Source organism: Crocodylus siamensis, chromosome 2, assembly GCF_052110815.1.
Source record: "Crocodylus siamensis isolate JL-2025a chromosome 2, ASM5211081v1, whole genome shotgun sequence".
Classification (NCBI taxonomy): domain Eukaryota; kingdom Metazoa; phylum Chordata; order Crocodylia; family Crocodylidae; genus Crocodylus; species Crocodylus siamensis.
This window is the reverse complement of record NC_143396.1, coordinates 74,650,152-74,670,905: the sequence shown is the minus strand read 5'-3', so window position 1 is coordinate 74,670,905 and position 20,754 is coordinate 74,650,152. Positions and strand designations below refer to the sequence as shown.

At 39.6% G+C, this 20,754-nt stretch overlaps 1 protein-coding gene across 6 annotated transcripts in view; it reads right to left on the bottom strand.

Moving 5' to 3' along the window:
- Positions 1-7,017: 7,017 nt before the first annotated feature.
- GPM6A (glycoprotein M6A) overlaps positions 7,018-20,754 on the bottom strand; it is a 394,708-nt gene continuing 380,971 nt past the window's right edge. For all 6 annotated transcript variants that reach the window (XM_090036159.1, XM_090036160.1, XM_090036162.1 and 3 more), the window contains one exon: positions 7,018-9,232. In XM_090036159.1, the coding sequence (XP_089892285.1) occupies positions 9,080-9,232 (153 nt within the window). In that variant the 3' untranslated portion in view covers positions 7,018-9,079. The remainder of the gene's footprint in view (positions 9,233-20,754) is intronic.

Below are 20,754 nucleotides of genomic sequence, written 5' to 3'. Positions count from 1 at the left end.
TAGCATCTGAGGCCTGGCCCCTTTCCCAAAAGGCTTCCAAACCAACAAGGGGCACATGTAGAAGACCACTCTGCCTGTTACTGTAAGCTGGTCGGGGGGTTACACCCTATGCCCAAGGTGGGAACAACACGTAAAACAATCCAAAGCCTTCACATCAATGTCACTGTCTTTTACTTTGACAGTTGGACTTTCCTTGGGCCCTTACCTTCTACAGGGCTTGTGCTTCCTGCTCTTGGTATTCTTTTTTTGACATCCTGCACATGAGCTCCAGGCAGACACAACACCTCCCAGGACACCAAATCTGGACAACCAATTAGTACTTCTGCCCCCTGCAGAAGGGAGACACCAACCTCCAGCACACTCCTCTTCCTTTTTGGTGCAGTAGTCTTGAAGCCTGAGACCTCAAACTTCCTTCTCTCTAGACTGCTGACTCCTCTTCATGTTGTCTGCAGCATCCTCACTTCTGCCTTTTCTACAGCTGTTTCACTGCAGAGTGCCTGAATATGGTTGCTGTCTTCTACCTGTTCCTCTTGAATTTTGGGGGCTTGCTGCCACTTCTCTTTCTTTTTCCTTTGTCTTCTCCAGTGCCAGTTTCTCATTACTCCTATACAAGGAGTCTTCATTTTACCTGATAGCATGCAGCCTGGACACTGGTGTTTCTAACTCTTCAATCTTTTCTTCCAAGAAGGACACAAGCTAATACTTCGTATGTATGAAACCCTCTAGGAGGAAAACAAACATAGCACATCCTATACAGGTTACAACTGCTGCCCCCATCTTTATTTATGCCTCCTTTTCTCTCTGTGTGATACCTAGGCTATAGAAAACAAAGCAGAGGAGAAAACACACACACACACACACACACACACACACACACACACAGAGCCTCCTCCTTTCTGGCTCCCTCCTGCAGCAAACTCCCAGGCAAACTTTTTCTCTTTCCTCTTTGTTGAGCAGAGGGCTGGATTAGGTGACCACACAAGGTCCCTTCTAAAATCTCATGCCTTAGGTATCAATGACTGAAGTATTCATTCCATGAATCTGACATAATGTAAACTGCAGGATTGCGGGAACTAGTTTACCTATAGTTTGGATATTAGTAGAAGAGTCTAAACTATAGACCTAGAGGTATTTCTAAACATCCACAGAGAGCAAAGGTACAGACTGAGATACTACTTTGGATAAGTCTCAAGTGCCTGTTAACATCTTACATGCCTATGCCCCACTAGATGTCAGTGTTTTACAAGTTTCAAACTGAAAACTGAAATTTTCTCTATATAGAGTTCTTCTTGTTCAACCATTTTCCCATTGTTACTAAGGACCATAAAATAAGACATTGTGCTATATATTTTTTTTAATGGTGAGCATATACAATCAGGAAAGAAGGCAGGAATGAAGAGCATACATTTCACCTACAGGATCTTTTTCATAGTATGTTCCTGCTGCTATTGGATGACAGGGTGGGTCCACATCCGAGAGACACAAACATTGTGGATTCCATATTGTTATACCTTTTTTAGATCATTTCACTAATGTATGTTTATCTCACTGAGAAAAACCTTGTTGATGAGCAGATCAGGGAACAGATAACTTGAACTTTACAAGGAGGTTGTTATAACAGCACATTACTCCACAGGCTCTTTGCAGCACATGTTAGTGTGTAATTAGAGAGAGAAAAACAAGTCTGGTAACTCAGTTATATATTGTTACAGAACTGTTATTCTATTGCACCCAGTTTTATACTAACCAAAACACCTAGGTGGTGCAAAGATTAAATTTAGCATTCACCAACCTATGAGAAATAATAACAACTTTCTAAAATGATGCATACATACATTTAATTAGACCAACTAAATTTCTGATTGTGGAAGAACTAAATGAAAGAAACATATTTGATACGCTCACATTTTCAAAACACTAATTGCTTACTTCAAATAATGAATAATTCATGCAGAAAACACACAGAACAGGAGCATTCAGAGGATAATTATATTTGTACACAGGTTCTAGTCTGTTGCCCTGTCACTGTGTGGAGATCTTCCCAACCCCTGCTGCAGCTTATTTTATGCTAGGAAGCCTTAGATGGAGGCCAGTATAAGCTTAATCTTAGCTTGCGTCAATGCAGATATTTTTATTTAAAAGAACAGTTCCTTCTAATTCACTGTTACCAGGATATTTACCTCAAGGACATGTAGCAAAAGTTAGGTTTATAGTTAACTATATCTATTACATTAAATCATAACCACATTAATTTGTATCTGAAACTTAGCTTCCCACTCTAAGAACCTTCCCTACTAAAATCCTTCTATCTTGTTTCAGAGTGGTTTGTTCCCACCTTCTCATGGCTGGTGTGGTATTTCAGTTAAATTCCATTATCACTACTCTTATGAAGTAAAGTCTGTAGGAGCAGCTCCAGAAAGACATTATTAACCACATTTCCCCAGATGTTAGTACTTTAATACCAAGAATGAGAGAACTTTCAGATCAATCCGTATTTTCACTCATAGGGGACTGGTAATGCCAAATCAGTCAACTGCTAGTTAGAGCACTGTGCTGGGAAGCAGGAAATATAGATTTAAAAATCTTTGTGGGTGAAGTGACCCTAAAACTTGATTCTCCCATTTCCTAGGTGAGTGATGTAACCATGAGACTAGTCATGGGGTTTTGCCTGGCTATAATTTTTGGATTTATGCTTGCCCATGTATATACTTATGGAACTGCATACCTGCCCAACTGGAACAGGCATTTTCAGTAGCTATGTGGATACTTGTAAGACTACACTGCATGTGGAACTGCTCATAAGTGCTGAAAACAGTAGTTATGCAGCTGGACAAGTGTCATTTGAGCACATCAGATAAAATAAAATTCTGCCCTTAGTCCTTATTTATACAGAGTACAGTGTTGGAACTAAAGTGGTCAAACATTTTGGGATGTAAATTGTTCCATGTTTCAGAGGTCTCAGTTTAGACACCAAGCATTTGCTCCCTAGGGCTAGGGGCAGACATTACACATAACCCAGTTTAAATGATCAGAAACTGGTTTAACCCTGTAACAGAACAGATGTTCAATGCACATAAACCAGTTTGAGAATAGCTGAACCCGGTTTGGGATAAACCTGGTTGAATATAGTATCAGACTTAACTGATTTCACTCAAACCAGTTTATGCAATGTCTGTCACAGCCCCCTTGCTGGTTTAAAATAAACCAGACACCCCAGCATCCCAGCATGCTCTCTGGGCTGGGTAGAGCTCTCTGCTCCACAGCAGGGAGCCCCTCCATTCTGCTCCCTGGCTAGAGCTCCAGCAGAGACTGCAGCCTGCTTGTCCCCCTGCTCCCCTCCACACTCCCTGCTAAGCAGGAATTCCCCCCTCCCCTCTGCCTTGCTGAGAAGGTGTCTGTGTATTAGCTAGCAGACCACATGCTGGCTATCGTCTGTGCTGTGGAACACAGGACAAAGGCAGAATCAACAGGTAGCCTATTTAGAAAAAGAACTTGTAGGAGTAAGGGTAACCGTGATGAATGGTGATCCCTGCTGTAACAGGACATCACTTTCTGTAAAATCACATGAGCTTTTATTGTAAGTCTTACAGACTTCTAATTTCTACAGACTTCTATTGGTTCAGCATCTCATGCATTCGTACCTGAAATGCAGTAGAAAATATCTGAATGTGTATCTTTGAATGTAAAAGTACAGAAATATAGCATATTCTACAGAAAATATCAACTCCCCCAATATATGTTAGTGCTGAATATAGTTAAAGAATACTGACTTTTTAAAATAAGGAAATTCTTTTTCATATTTAGGTTTCAGAGTCTGATCTCACTTCTCTACATCTTACTATACAATTCAATATGTTTAGATATGGTTCAGTCTCCTGACCATGATAAGGCTGCTTATTTTGATCAATCGATCCTTTCCCTCTGCCTCACCTTTCAGTTGTAAAAAAATGTCTTGTTCAAAACTATAATGGCCACCTGTACAATTAGCTGACTTGAAGGAAGAGAAAGAACAAATTTGAATGTTTCTTTAAAAATAAGGAAGCCCAAATCAAGTTTAATATAGTACATCATTCACACAATTGAGATACATAACAAAAATTGCAAATGCTACGTAAGATTTAATTTAACCTCTCATTGCTTGCATGTAAACTTGGCCTTCCCAGGTTTTCCATGTTTTATGCATTGACTTTTATTGGCTGTCTTTATAATTTAATATAAAAGAGAATACAAAAATGTTATGACTGCTTCCCTTAATTAGCAGACTTCACAGGGTGCTGAAGTCAATGTTATCAGATTATTCCTCAGACTTGGGTAACGAGACTGAGAACACGTCCAAACAAGCTTGATAAGTGACTATGGAAGAAAGTTACTGGATATGGCTTCCAGCTTCCTTAGAGTTAGTTAACCTTATTCTTTGTGCCAGCCATCATCTGTTACAACTGGAGCAGAGGTGACTGACTCTCAGAAGGTAGAAACCATGTGTAGTAATTCTCAAACTCAGGGAAGGGAATAATGATGAAGGGAACCATCAAGGGAGGAATAAGAAAATGAAAGGAGCTCCTAACAACTTTCAAAAAGCTGCAGCCTGGGAGTGAAAATGAGTTAAAAGGAAAAGAACTGTATTTGGAATGATAAGATGAAATGCAGAAAGAACTACTCAGCAATATCTTTATAAACATCAATTAATTCTTAATTTCGCCATATGTCATACTCTAGTACTTAATATTTTCTTCAAGTTGTTTGGAGGACATAAAAAAAACACTGCTTCAACAACCACGTGCCTTTTATTTACATTTATATTAACATGCACAGCAACAGCTATATTCAACTAATATTAAGGTTCAGAAATAAGCTGATAAAAGCAAAGAATTGAGGCTGTATGTTCCCAACTTGCTTTTTTTAGGTCTAGATAGCTAAGAATTTGGTAGACGGAAGTCATAATTTTTAGTAACACTTAAAAATAAATTTATTACTGAAAATTTTCATGTTTCTCTTTTCAGGTTAGTCAAACGTTATTTATTATGTGTTTTAATTCTCTTCCAAGCAGGTGTTACAAACCTATACAGGGACCAGAATGTATATGGCCACAGGTCCAGGCTAATTGGCTAGAGAGGACTACATTGCAAGAAGAAGTTACACTGGGAGGAAGTTGGCTGCTGCCTACTGCACAGAGTGAAAAGATCTCCAACCTCAACCCTCTCCAGGTCAGGCCTGCTGTGTGTTCCAGTAACCAAGAGGACAGAGGCATAGCAGGGCATGCATATCCTGGGCAGCAGTGACATAGGGCACCTGCCACAGTGTGGATGGTGACGGTGAGGCCAACTGAAAAAAGAGCATATTCAAGTACATACATTGTAGGACAATGCTGAGTATGTGTAAAATGCTCTGGTAATCTAAAAATGAAAAACCCCATATAAGAACTAGTTACTATAGCATGTACACAAATTCTTTGTCCCATGGACCTACTGTAACTACAGCAACTGAATGTTAACCATAGCCATATTCAATCAATGTTTTAATCAATGGATTTTCCACTAGGTTAAAGGGATTTTCCTATTCCTATGTGAAATGCCAAAGCAAAATAATGAATGAGCTGATTCTATTATTGTATAAAATAACCTGGAAAAATGTTCACTTCTCTTCAACTCAGACTTGATTTTGTTTTAATTCAGTACCTTGTGTCTTATTCATATTAGATATCTTTCCCACTGGTACTTTTATACAAATTAATTCAGGGCATACACTACTCCCTGAAACGTTTTATAGTGATGTCAAAAGATCAGCATTGTCAAAGCATATAAAGTGTAGGTAATCAAAGTACATTTCTGCTGTACACATCCATTTTAGCAGTTAAAGGCTGTTCCTGCACTAATTTACTTTGTATAGCCCTTGAAAGTAATTCGGAACAAAAGAGACATTTAAAAATATTTATTATGAAGTATACATAAATTATTTTAAAAGATTTGTTTGAAAGGATGCAGCCCCTTCTTTTGAAAGCAGATTACATTATAGGCAGTATGGTGTTTTGCACTGCTAATTGATGCAATCAGTGTTTCTAAGCATAGCCCAGTTTGGCCAAATCATGTCAAATGCCTTTTCTTGGATTTCATATACCTAGTGACAATCAAGTTGTTTTATATAGCAACATTAAGTTGCTTTAAATAAAGCTATTAATATTGGTAATCCAGTTCCTCAGAAGCCTGATTTTTCACATTTTAAGATTAAGCAGAGAAGTGTCTATAGAAATCAATGGTATGGAATCAATACATAGACACATCACTTTAGAGCATCTACTGCATAATGAGGAAAAGTCAGGGTTAATTAAATGATTACTGACCTAAAAGTTATTCACTTATGCTTGATGGGGTGTAGGAAGTACTAACTCCTTTGTCTCGAGTTCCTGATGCTCAGCTGCATCCTATATTCCTCCTGCTTGCCATGATGTCCTCTAAGTTGATCATGAACATAGAAAATATTATAGTAAAGCATCAAAGAAATGCCGAATAAGAAATTCATGTTATCAATGGATACTTTAATTGATTATCTTTATTGATTGTGAATTAGATGAGGCAGTTTTACTTTAACATTCAAACCCAATAGGCTGTACATAACATAACATTAGTACAGAGGTTCCCAAATTTTAATCTACAAGTAGGATTCTCCCAGGCAGGGAGACAGGAAATTTGCCTTAATTTCTTTATTCTACTAAACTAAGACTTTTGTTATCACAAGGTTAATCTGGACATATTTTATATTTGAACAATATTAACATAATAGCTCTATCTTATTCTAACTCCCTTTTGATAGTTTTGATTAAATTTGGTCTCATTTTTCTGCTAAGAGAATCATTGCCTAGGATATGTGAAACAGGATGTACAAAGCCAAGTTAAAAATACACTATTGAAAATGGGCTTCTAGTGGCAGGCAGAGAAGAGTACATCTACCAAGTTTCTTCCATCTCCAATTTCAATAATTTATACAGTATACCCAGAGAAAAAACACAACAAGAACAACTAATACATACACAAAGTACACAAGTGTGTTTATTACATTTTTGCAAGCACTTTGTTCTACATTTCAAAAACGCCACCATCAAGCTGTTGGCACATTTATGTACAAAACAGATTAATTGTAATGCCTGCTACAAAGCATTCTTTGTGAAAATACAAACTCTAATACCAGAGAAAAGCCGAAAGCATCAACATCATTACATGAGTTTAAAAGACATAGTTTTAAAAATCAGCACAAACTGTTTAAGACACAAAACTGAAACACTACAATATAGAATTCAAAGAAGGTTTATAATACTTTTTGCAGAACTGTAATATTGGTACTGCACATATCAGAAAACTGTTGACCCAGTAAGACAATCTAAGTAAAAAAAAAAAAAAAAAAGCCAAACAGACAAAATAAACCAAATTGCAAACAAAACCCCCAAAATTAATCAACTAATGCTACTTAATGCATAACCATGCCACAAATAACTATTGAATTACCTTCTACTTACTACAAGAATTGTTAAAAATTACTGATGATGCATGACTAGTAATAGTACAAATAAGAGTTTTACTCAGTAACCTTTATTAGAAATGCACTTACACTGAGAGAGAATTCACAATGGTCCATTAAGTGCACAAAACTACCTAGGATTTTTAACACTGACAAAAATGTCTTGTCAGGCTACATCACTTTAAAAGACACTTTACAGCATTCTTGTAGCATTAGAAATAGGCAAAAAATAAAAATAAAAAAGACACCAAATTTGGTCCAATAATACTGATTGCTATTTTTTTTTCTTTTTGTACATTTTTTTCTTCATGTTTTGTTCTTTTGATACAGGTACTTTCTTCAAAAAACATGACTTACCTTTCTGATAACATTTTCCTAGCCAAAATAAAGGTTCAAATATATTACTACACTTTCAAACAATAAGATCTGTAGTGGCCTTTTACCTCACTTTAACATAATACAGATAAACCAGTATGTGTAGCAAAGCCATAAGCCAAGCTATTACATTTATGGAAGTATCCTTGAATATATCACATACAGTATATTATAGTCCAGGCAGGTGCAATCCATTAAAATTTTTAAAGCAGGTAAAAAAGACTTCTGACTTGTAAGCTTGCTGTATTTTTGATATATCACTTTCATAAATGTAGCTAAACAGTAATTGCTCACATCAGCACATGAACAGTTCCAATTCCGCATAACCATTGTTGAATTACAAAGAAATCATTCTGCACAAACCTACGCATAGCTATATCACTTAGTTAACATTTGTCTATATACTGAAACTCTTTAAAGATAACCGTGGTATCATGTCCTTTAAACAGGCAAATAGCCATGCATCATTAACACCACGGGCTGCATGCTCACAATATAAACAGGAATAATCACCAATAAAACTTTGAGAGAGAATATTCTTTAAGAACATCAAGAATAATACAATGTTAACAAAGTTAAGAAGCACTTTTATTTTTTTAAAATTTTTTTACCTACTATTACAAATTTAGAAATTGCACCTTTGATTGTTTAAAATATTCTAGGACCTGCAGTCAAGGTTGTTACTGGTCCATCTGGTAAGATATCCAAATATGAAGGAAAGTCATCAGAGTGTCTTCTCTATATATATTGTACATACTGTACAATGGTCCCTTTGAAGTATACCTGTAGTTAGTTATTGAACTTAAAACTAAAAAGTATAAAAAGCTATTTTTCCTTTCAAAAACATATAAGAAACAATGCAAAAGGTGTTATGCATAACACATACAAAGTGATTAAAAAAATCAAACACATCTCCGTATTTGACAATAGTTAGTATCCTTGATCTAACAGAACTAATTAGCTTAAGAGGATTCAGGAAAGGCTGTTTAGGAGCTCTGTAGTAAAGAATGGTCACACAAACTATAACTAATTAGGAAATCAAGTGCTTGACAACCAAGAATTGTACATGGGTGGCTTATAAGTCACCCTGGCTATCTTTTATGAGAAGCACTTTCACTTTGTTTTTAAAATGGTCGGATGGCCTTTAGTTAAACAGCAAAGCATTCAAATGTTAGCAAGTTAGACAAGGTTTTTCTTATGTGTATGCATTGAGCCGCTCTTTAGAACGGGTAGAATGAATGTCATGAAGCTCTTGTTCTTCCTTTGACTTAATATCCTCATATTTTTGCATTCTGCAAGCATCTTTCACGTAGGCCCAATTAGCAGACAAAACCATGAGATAGTGAACCTGGAAGAAAAGTAATATGGAGTTAGGGACAAACTGCACAAAAGCAGAACATGTTCACATGTGAAAAGGACAGGTTTCTGGGTGGAAGCAAAATGCACTGAGGGCAGAAAATAAGGGATCTATATAGAATGATAGGGTAATGTTCATATTTGCTGTTCTGTGCACTCCTGCCTTTGATGACAGTGGCCACAAAGACACAAATTGCAGCTGAGGATAAGCATATCACAGAAATATCCATGCCTGTTTATTCTGATATTTGCTAGCAGCTGGTAGGGTGGGGAGAGATATGACAGAAGGGCACCGGCATTTGCTTTCAGCTCCTGTTAAATTGGGATAGTGTGTTCTAGATCTGTCAGGCCCTTAGCATTAGATTTCAAAAAAATGTCTCATTCTGAGATTTTTCAACATTTTTCACAAAACTAATTTGGATGAAAAAGAATGGAAAAGAAAATAAAACTTTGGAAGTGCCTAAATGAAATGAAATGTGTCAACAATTCATATCTGATTTACAAGAGGACTTGGACATTCACAAAGAGCAGGTAGAAGAGGAGGCAATAGAAGGAAGCCACTCTCTCCTCTTCCTCCCTAGTTTTGTATATGGTACATAATTCCCATCAAGAATCTACCCTTTCAAATTTCCTTTGCTTTTATTTATAAAAATGGTAAATGTGGACAAAATTGAAAGGTGGGCTTTTTTGCTTTTCACAGATTTCATAGACATTTGGGCTGGAAGGGACCCTGGAGGATCATCGAGTCCAGTCCCCTGCCCCAGGGGTAGGAAGTCAGCAGGGATCATAGGATCCCAACAAGATAAGCATCCAAATGTGTCTTGAAGGCGTTCAAAGTGGGTGCTTGAACCGCCTCTGGTGGCAGTCTATTGCAAACCTTGGGGGCTCAGACAGTGAAGAAGTTCTTTCTTATGTCCAGCCTGACTTGGTCACAGTGGATCTTGCTTGCTTGTTTCAGACCAAACAAAGTATTTCCTTTAAAGTGGAACAATACTGTTTCCATTCACTCACCTTGTCCACCCTCACCCCTCCAAATAACTCCAAACATTTTCATTTTTAAAATGTATATTTCACTGGAAAATCAATTATTCATGCATAGGTATGAAAACTGTCTGGAATGTATCTACACTTGTACAGAAAGTGTCAAGATTTAACAAAGTAAATGGGCAGCTCAAAATGGATACTAGGTCATTAGGAATAAGCAGAGGCCATGCAGCAAAAAACAAAAGCGGGTGGAGGGAGTTATTGGCCCATGTTTTGATGCATAAAGTGAGAAGTTCTAAAAGTCAAGTGATTTAGATGTTGCAAAAGATATTTAATAAAACTATTAAAAGTTTCTTGAGTCATAAGTAAGAGAACTAGTAGAAAACAAGTAGAGTTACTCTTCAATGAGGATGAGGTTGAGATTAAAAATCTGAATCCAGACTGAAATTAAAAATCTACCAAAATCTTTGCCTCAGTTTTCAATAAAAATAATGATGGCAAAGGTTGGGAATCAAGAGGGAAGGAATAAGGTAGGAAGAGTTTTTAAAACAAATGTATAAAATGAAAATCACCACATCCAAAGTTGATACAAAACAAAAAGAGATTAATATGATTACTTTGAGAGAACCTCATTATTCCAGAATTGTGAAAGAACTGGCATACAAAATCCTTGTTAATGTAATTAGGATTTTTACATGATATATCTGGGACTGAAAGAATACAAATGTTCATAAATGTTCCCTTATACTTAAGAAGAATAAAAAAAGTGATCCAAACACCTTTTGTCAAACCTAGTGGTAAGCCATTAGAAAAAAAAATTAGGGAAGAATAATCAAAGACATGAAGTAAGTAGAAAATGGGATAAAATACAACATATATTTAACAAAGGCAGACCAGCCAGATAACACTCTTCTTTTTCTTTGGGGAAATAATTAATTTGCTAGAGAAAGGAACTGTAATTGACTGAATCTATGTAGACTTCTATAAAGCTTTGTGACATAATACCTTATGGGAAAATATTAATTCAGCTGAGGAAGACAGGACTTAATAGATGAGCTAGAGCTGGTAAAGGGCTGGTTAAAAAGGAAATGATAATACATTATGTTAACTGAAGAAGTATCAGGCTAGAGGGAGATTATTAGTGGAGTTTCTAAACAACTGGTCTTTGGACACATCTTATTAAATATTTTCATTGATGACCTGGAAACAATGAGTACAAGAGCACTAATGAAAATTGCTAATCACAACTAATGTTTAAATATCTTTTACTGTTGTCCGCATCAAAGTACAGAAGTGAATTGGGAGATTATTTGGAACTGAATACCTTTGATGTCTGGAGTAACAGAACTAGGATGAAATTCAGTAGGACAAAATGTACTCAAAGACTAATAAAAATAAGTTTTACTATAAGCTGGGATTCATCAGCTGGAAACAAATCAAAGGGGACATGCTCACAATCAGAATAGTCAATCAGGTGATCATGAATGGTCTTTGATTAGAGAGTTGTGGATCCAGTGGCATTACTGAGGGTGGATCTCTTTGTCATTCAGCTGAATAAGAATAACCTGAACTGAATAAACCATCATGCATCTCTAATAATAAAATAAAAACCTGTAGAGACAATGAGCTGCTATCATAATTACTCTAATAAATCCCTGGCAATTATGACTTTCAACTATACTGCAGATGACAGAAAGTAATCCAGAGGCCCACTAGGGCCCAAAGTAGGACCAAGGACATGTTACTCCACCTCAGTTCAGCAAAGTTATCCTTGACAGAATGGGTTCTGTCGGACCCAATACCTATGGAACATCTGAAAAACAGTCCCAAATTCTCTGAGTCTCTAGAAAGACACCTATCAAAAATAATGGTAATTGGAAAAGATAAACATATAAAAGGCCCATATGGTCCATGCAAAATCTTTGATGACCTTTCTTCACCACTATGAAACCAATCAGAAGAGTAAAACTAGCTTTCTTTCTTTATCATAAAAGTAGATCAGCGTCTCTTCTTGCAGGTTAAAAAGGGAATTGAATACCCAAGAGCCCTACACCACCATTACAAAGTCACTATGTCATTCTTCTGACAGAGTCAATGGAAGTTCCTTTTAAGAGGAAGTATATTAAAAGGAAGAGACTTTTATTCTTGATAATAATAACTATCACTAACAGAATTAAGAATAATTTTGAACAGCCAGGCTAAGTACAGACATTCAAGAGGCCTGAGCCTGAACTGATTCAATCTTTGCAGGTTAGTTTAACCTGCGTAGATTGAATCAATTTGCAAGTGAACAGACATTCACTTTTGATGCCGGAAATGCAGGCATATGCCTGCAGTGACTCAGGCCAGAAGTCAGGGGGCACTAAAGCAAGCCCTCTCTTCCCTTCGGCAGTGGCCAAGGGAAGTTGTGCAGAGGGGGAGGGCATGACCAGGCCCCGACAGGCCTAAGTATGATTGGGAGAGGTTTAAACCCCCACCCCAGCCTGCAGGGACCCCAGCCCAGGTGTACCTGGAGGGGGAGGGGGAAAATAGTCCTTGCCAGGCTTTTTAGATAGCCAGAATGTGGCCAGACCCTGGCACCAAGCAGCATGAGCTGGGGCATGGTCAGACCCTCCCCCTTTATGCCATGGCAGGGGAGGAGGGGACAGCCCTGTTTGCCACGGTGGCTCCCTGACAACCCAGCCTAGCCCCAGGTGTGGGGACCTGGGAACACAGCTTCTACCCCTCCACTACCCCACAGTGGCCAGTTTCCCCACTGTGCCCTAGCACTGTGTTCCTCCAGCCTTGATTCTAGCCTGAAGCATCATCACACAGAGTCTCCACCCCACCCAAGATGAGGAAGGAAGAAAAGGGGGAGAGCCCTCTGTGACAGTCTGGGGCCTGGGTGCAGCACTGCACAGAGCTCCCCCCCACTGCAACAGCAGCAGGAGCATGGGCAGATGGTTGGCGCTGGGGGACTGAGCTGGGCTGGTCTTGTCCGCAGGCACTGCTGAGGGTGGGCATGGAAAAGCCGGCCTGGGCTGGGCCACAGGGGCGGGGCACTTCCCAGCTGGCTGCGGCTTGGGCTTCGGCTGCAGGAGCTGTGCAATGAGATTGCTCCTTGCTCCCTGTGCCTAGCGGGGGATGGAATGTCACAGAGCCACAGGCAGCTGGGAAGGGCCCTGCTGGTGGGCACAGAGGTGCCAGTGGGCCCGGAGCCTGGCAGATGCCTGCCACAGGGGATTGCATGCCCACAACTTCTACACCACCTGCATGGAGCCTGCAACAAGCAAGCAACGTGCAGGGGGTGCAGGCACATGAGCCCCCATAGCAGGTGGCTGCCAGGCTCCGAGCCTGCCACCACCTCTAAGCCAGCTCGGGCAGCCACAGGCACATTTTGCATGGCCAGTCTAGCTGCCAAGGTGCCTGCCCACAGCTGCAATGATGTTGCCTCTGTGCCACTGCCTGGCCAACCGCCACCCATGCATACTGGGTTGGGCTGTCACAGAGCCTCAGCTGGCCAGGAAGGGCCCTGTCTCCACAGCCCAGCCCAGTTTGCTCCTGGTTTCCTACACCCAGGCTGAGCCAAGCCAAACTGTCAGAGAGCTGCTGAGACAGCACCACACAGACCGGTGGGGGGGAAAGACCCTGAGTGGGTCTGCTCTCCCCTGGTCAGGCAGCCCCTGGCTGTGGTCCCCTGGGCATGAGGATGGGGGGCACCCCTTCCTGCCCCCTTCACTTTAGGGGGCCACATTGGGCTGGCATCTGGCTATGGCCCTGCCTCTGCTCTGGCTAGAGAGCAGAGGCAGGGGCCAACCTGCTGTCTGAAGCAGGGAGCACAGCCCAGCTCAGGGCTGAAAAGCATGCTTGTATGCTGGGGGACTGTGATTTAACTTAAACCAGGAAGGGGTCTGGGACAGAAGTTCCGCAAACCGGTTTGACCCAAATCATTTAAGTCTAATGCTACATTCAACCAGGTTATCTTAAACCAGTTTGGGCCATCACTTAAACCGGTTTATGTGTAACTTCTGTCCCTAGCCCCAGTGACTTGGGGCCTATCAAATTCATGGCAGAAGTGGGCTGCTCAGCAGCTCCTTTAATCTTGCAGGCTTCCCTGTGCACCTGTCCCCCCATTTCTGATTGGCTGAGGGGCCCCAGTGGCCCTGCTGCTTGCTGCTGACTATGTGGGAGGCAAAAACAGCACCATATTTAAAACCATGGATTTTGCCCCTCTGCCAATCAGGAGTGAGTTGTGAGGCCCTCCACCAGTATGCAGGGAGAGGGGGGCACTTGCAAGATTAAAGGGGGTGCCACAAATTTGGCAGGTCCCTACCAATGACTGCTCCATAACATGCCAACTTATGCAAAAAATAAGGTGGTGATTTAAACTGAATCAATATTTCTTTTCAAGGTAGAGATAAAATTCTTTATTAATGAGATTATTCTGCCAACATTCTTCTCCGGCCCTCACCTCTATGCTATGAGGGCTTTCTCCACATGTTTGATATTAAAAGTTCTTCTGGTATCTATGTGGAATAGACTGAAACTATTACAAAGACCATCCATCTCCATGTTTCATTTGTAAAACACCACTGAGGAGTTTTAGTTTCCTACCCTACAGCCACAGAGTGAAGCATCAGGCTCCGTGCAGTTCAGGGGATGTGCAGGCAGACTGTGCCGGCAGCCCGGGAAAGCAGGCTCCACAGAAGAAAAAAAAAAAAGCAGTGATCCTGATCCCTGCCCCCCCCACCCCCCTGGAGCCTGCCTGCCTGTGTGGGGCCCCGTGCTTCCCTCTGTGGCTGTGGTACCCCTCAGGACTGCTCAAGCCAGGTGCCTGAGAGCAGGTGCCGCCTCGGGGAGGGAGGCTACTGCTGCAGAAGAAAGCACCAGCCCCCACCACAGCTCAGGGACTGCTTTGTCCACCAGGAGCTCGCTCTCTCCTCCCCACTGCTGGAAAGGCAGGTAAGGATCGGGCTCTGACATGGGTGTATACAACACGGGGGTTTACTTCATCCTAAATTGAAACAGCACTTTTAAAAAAAACACTGCTTCAATTTAGGGAGAATTAAACCTGTGTGTCATCTACAAATGCCCTAAAGTAAAAAATGAGGGAGACCAAATTATTTTGGCCACCTAAAAACCTGATTTGCTATGTTTTTTTAACCTCTTATGTACATCTGATAGACTTTAGATGGCAAAATAACGTGAGGCTGTTTTTTACAATGCTACTATATTCACCTAGCATCATATTTGAAAAAAAGAGAACAAGAAAGTATATTTTTGCTTGTTGACTTTAGACCAGCTCCTATATTTTTCCTTTTTTTAATACAACCCATAAGCACTTCCTCTGTAAGGAAGAAAGGGAATTGCATATATTACAATTCTGCTTCATAGCAAATATCCTGTTTTGGGATTCTTACCTACCTAATCATTACTGCTCGGAGTTGAAAGAAACATATACTTGTGCTTATATTTATAGTGGAACCTGTTAATACTCTTTGTTTCTAGTATGACACAATATTTTTTCAACAAAACTAATATTTTGGGTTATTTTCTGGGAAAGTTCTTATTTACTCACTCCCTGACTGAAAAATTCAAAGAAACATCAGTTAAAGTTCAGGGTGATGTAGCACCCTAAGTAAATGCTTCATGTGCATATTCCCTGAGAGTAGGTACCAAATCTTTTTAGTGCATGAGGAATCCATTTGTGACTGTGCTGCAACCCAAGAAAGAGAATTCACAGTTAGCACAGTTTTCTTCTAAATAGAATAATGTATACAAAATAATGTATTTTTGAAAGCCATCACTTAATGGTAGATCCATGTGCAGTAATTTTAAATAAATGTATTTTATATATAATCATTAGGAACTTTATAATTAATAAAAAGCTCTAAATCTACACCTAACATTCTAGCAGCCTGGAAGAAAAAAAGTCCTAGAGTCAAATGACTGTTAAATTTATTTCAGATGCATTTATGTCCGTTTTAAAGTATTTTCTTGCCCTATTCTCCTAAATGTTATTGTAGGAGATAAAATTATTAGAAGCAGCTTGGAGATGGATGCATTTAGTCATATGAAACAAATCTTTTCTTTTGTATAAGATTGACAATTGTGTGATCAAGCCAAAAACAGCACCTACAAAAAATAAAACAAATCACATCCTTTTTCAGGAAGTGTATTAAAAGGGAAATTAAATATTTGTACTGAGGAAGTAATTTAGTTCTTGCAGATATCTTATATATCTAAGAGCGTGTTATAATACAATAGACCAAAAAAAAGGCCAAAGGTAAGTGTGTTCTTAAAAAAATAACTGGCTTTACTGTTATAAACCTGTCCAAAGGGCACCCCCAGAGCCCCAAGTTTTCCCCACTGTCCCACTGTTTGTCGTAAGAAGCAGACTGAGGTTTGACCTAGGAGAACTCCTTATCCTCGCAAGGCTCAGCTCCTTTGCCCTTTTACTGAACCTCACAGCTGCAGCAGGGGAATTTATGCTAGCTCCAACTGGCCTTCCCTTTGGGTTGTGAAAGAAATTTTAGATCCCTCCTTCCAAAGAATAGGCTAGGCTGAAATGTCACTTTCCCAGAGATCATTTTTTCCACAGGCAGTCAGTAGAGAGAGAAAAAGAAACCCAAAAGGATTTATTATGTAGAAGAAAATAATTATATGAGCAAAACTGACTATAGATTTGAAGACAATAAAAAGACAGGTATAGTTTTTTTACCCTCTCACCTAGCTACACTTTAGCACTTTACCCTAACTCTTTTAATTGTACGGTATATGTTTCAGTTTTGAAAGGTAATATTGTTTGAATATTATCCTGTTATACAGCCTCAGTTCATTAGTGCGAACTGTCATTGTCCTGAATATGTAGGAAAGCATGACACAAGGTATGTGTTTTAACAAGCCTCCGTTTTTTTAACAACTCATATGAGAACAATGTAGCGCATAGCACGTAGAGGACAGAACTTTGCTCCTTCTTGCAGGATGATTGTAGTCAGTCTACCACACTTGGTCTCACAGACCATTTCTGGGAAACCCCCCCCCCCTCCACATGCAGGGGTTAGAAGTCAGAGAAAAGTCAGTTTTCTTCTTGATGTATAAGACATTAAGAGCCCGGTCTCCTTTAGCAGATGCCTTCCCCTAAAATCCACTCCTAACTCTCCTTTATTATGGGAACAACCCCCTACCAAAGAGGGTACTGTATATCTGCCAAGTACTGATAATTTGGATCTTACCCACTCTTTTGACCACTGAATTTCTGGGCACTGCAAGTAAAGGAAAAAAAAAAACCATCTTGCCTTGGACAATTTTGACAGCAAGAGAAAAATTTCTCAAAAAGGTAGTTAACAAGGTGCCAACAGCAGAACCACAAGTTTCTAGGAATCTCAGTGATGGAAATAACTTGTCTGCCATGCAATACGAGGTAGACCATAGGGAAGACCTATATGTCAACCTCTCTTGTGTGGGGAGGCACTGGACTTCATGAGGACTCCTGCTTCAAACTCTCCTCTAGCTACTTTCTCTCCCCCAAACCAGGAAACGTTGCTCTGATGAAAATAAAATACTTAAAAAAAATTCTTATTTATTTCAGAAAACTGCATCCATTCACATAAGTGGCTCCCAGTTTCTTGCAAAAACTGGAAGTTAGCTAGTTTCCTGCTACTTAGAATGTTACCCACAGTCACTAAGGCTACCATGAGAAACCATGTTACAAAAAAGCAAAATACATTGTAGTATATTTTGGTGACACATTTAACACTTGGTGTTACTTCAAAGCACATGAGGAGCATGATGCCTTCCATGTTACAAACCAAACTCTACTCAGATACGTAGTGTAAACCTGGTGACCTCAGATGAAACTATATGTGCCTGTCTGCCTCCCGGATTTTACCCTGTAAACTTAGCCTTGGTAATCCTTATCATGTAGTATCAGAGTACTTCCATGCAACAGTGGTCCACAAATGCTATAATCCATAACTGATACAATGCAGTTAATATACCTCTCCATGGACAGTTGTAAATTCCAGGCACAACATCCTAGATAAGTAATGGCTTGTGATAAAATGCAGTGAATCAAAAAAAAAACCAAAACAACTTAATATATGCAAAACATGGGAATGGAAACCAAACTACATCCAAATGGACACCTTAGCAGTGACAGGACTGCCAGAGAAGTAAGAGCCCTTGGAATGAAAACACAAAGTAGCTCAGACCACTGCAGAAGCAAGTGTTTGTAGAATAGGGCCAAAATCACCCCTGCCTGCATACTACTATAAACCAGCACTATGGGCTGGGCAGTACTGTGGTCAACATCAGCTGTCCTTAACCCTAATGGATGTAGAGCACTGGCAATCTATTATGGCTGCTACCAGCAGTCTGTTGTACCACTGAACATGAGCTTCCCATTTCTTTTTCTTTTTTTTTTTTTTAAGATCTGCACCAAGCCAGACTGGAAATCTCTTATTCATCCTTGCAGAAATATCTAGATAGCTTTAATACTCTCATCATTCCACATTAAAAAATAAAGTTCCTGTGAGAAACAATGCTTTTCTCTTATTTTCTTTGTCCCATGCCAGATTCAAAAACTACTCCTCTTTTGTGGTATTATAATTTACAATCAGAAAATGACAAATTTCAGGCCAAAAGCAAATACATTTATGTCCTCTGAATAGCCTGTTGCAGGGTATATGGCTCAGGGGCTGCAGCCCAGCTGCAGACAGTTGAAAGGCAACTGCCTGCCTGCCTGCCTGCTGAGGAGGACTGGGCCAACTGATGGGGATGACTGGATCACCCATAGAAAGTTAAAAGCTCTCAGTGAGGGGTGTGAGAGAGAGAGAACCAGAGTGAGAGCGAGGGCTGCTGAGGAGGCTTCACAGAGTTTGAATTGTCTTCTCAGGGTCTGGGAAAGGATTGTATGGTGTGACTTAATCCTTTTTTGCTTATGTATTTGTTTGCTTTGCAATTATGTTGTTTCCTGTGGAGACAAGTTTGACCCAAGGAATATAAAACTGTGCTGCAAAAAGTGACAACCAGCCATATGAAGAACCCAGTCTAATTCATAAACTGAAGAGAAATAAAGGAACATGACAAACAAGAGGAGCTTCTACAGTTCAATACATTTAAGCTTTCTTCAGTTAATCAGAGTGCTCTTGCCACTAATTTATTTCAGTGCCCACATCACTGCATTGGCAAGCTGGTGAAAGAAGACCATTAATTAATCAGATTTCTTCCCCAAGCAGCATCAAATCTTTCCTGAGAACATGCTGTCACTATTGGTTCTAGTAGGGCTGCTCTGCAGCAGCTCACTGAACAGGTCCTTGTTCCTGTGGCTGCTACTTTGCAATTCAAAATCTAAGCTTTCATGTTTTTGTTTTGTTTTTAAAGACACCTAAATCTCTAGCTCTTATGATTATGAACAAAATCCTTAAAATGTGGGCTCAGTGTACATTGAGGTACTTACACTGGCTTCAATCTATTTATAGTATGAAACCATCTCTGAGAGAAGCATGAGCCATCCCAATGCATTTCATTTAGATGTTGGCGCTGAAGCCTAATTATATCATTATGAACATAAATGCACTTCAGTATTTCACTGATGATTATGCCACACAAGAAAGAGAGAGGAATGCACATCCGATTAAAATCTGTATAACGCGCTGTGACTGAAGTCTCTTTTAGGCATTGAAAGTGGGCAAAGTTTAAGATTTTGGGAGGGCTAAAGGGGCTACTACCACTTAAGAGAGAACCTTCCTCAGCTGTCTTACTCAGAAAAGCTGTTACACAGAAACTCAGAAGTATTCATGCTGAAATTTTATGTGACTGAATCATAACTGGTGCATCAGCACAGAGGGAGTCTCACAGAGCTTGAACCGGCTAGGTAATATAGAAATTGTACTGAAAAAGTGTTTCCCCTCTATAACCTGAAGTTCACTTTATATTGAAATGCATATCTGGAATTAAAAGAAATCCATAGCTGCTCTTGGGACTATTCTACAACAGTGGGATCCAGCACTCTTTCTGCTGGACTGATACTGCGTCTTAAGTCTAGAGCTACTCTGTGTCCTCTTTTAAATTCAGATGACATCACTTCCATCTGGCACATGTCCCCTTTTATAGGAAATATAAGCCATGGGGCAGAATGTAAGACAGTACCTAGTAAAGATCTTGCCACCAAAATTTGTGGAGCAATCAAAGACTGTGAAGAAAAGGCTCATTTATGCAAATAAGAAAATCTGACTGAATACTGCAAATGGGGTATGCATGATATGTTGGATAAAACAGCATTGCCTCTAAGGAACTGAGTTTAAAGTCTTAGATGAAAAAACTCTTGATTTCCAGTCCTTCTCTGTTACCATATGGCCTTGGAGAAGTGAATTTATGTTAAAAGAGGAAAAAATAACATACCTACTTCACAGGACTGTTGTAAGGCTTTATCAGGTAACTTTTATATAGTGCTTTGAAAATGTAAAATGATATACAAGAGCTAATTGCTATTCTTCATATTTATAGTTACTTTTACTTTTAAATACTTGTCTAAACCAATAACCCTTC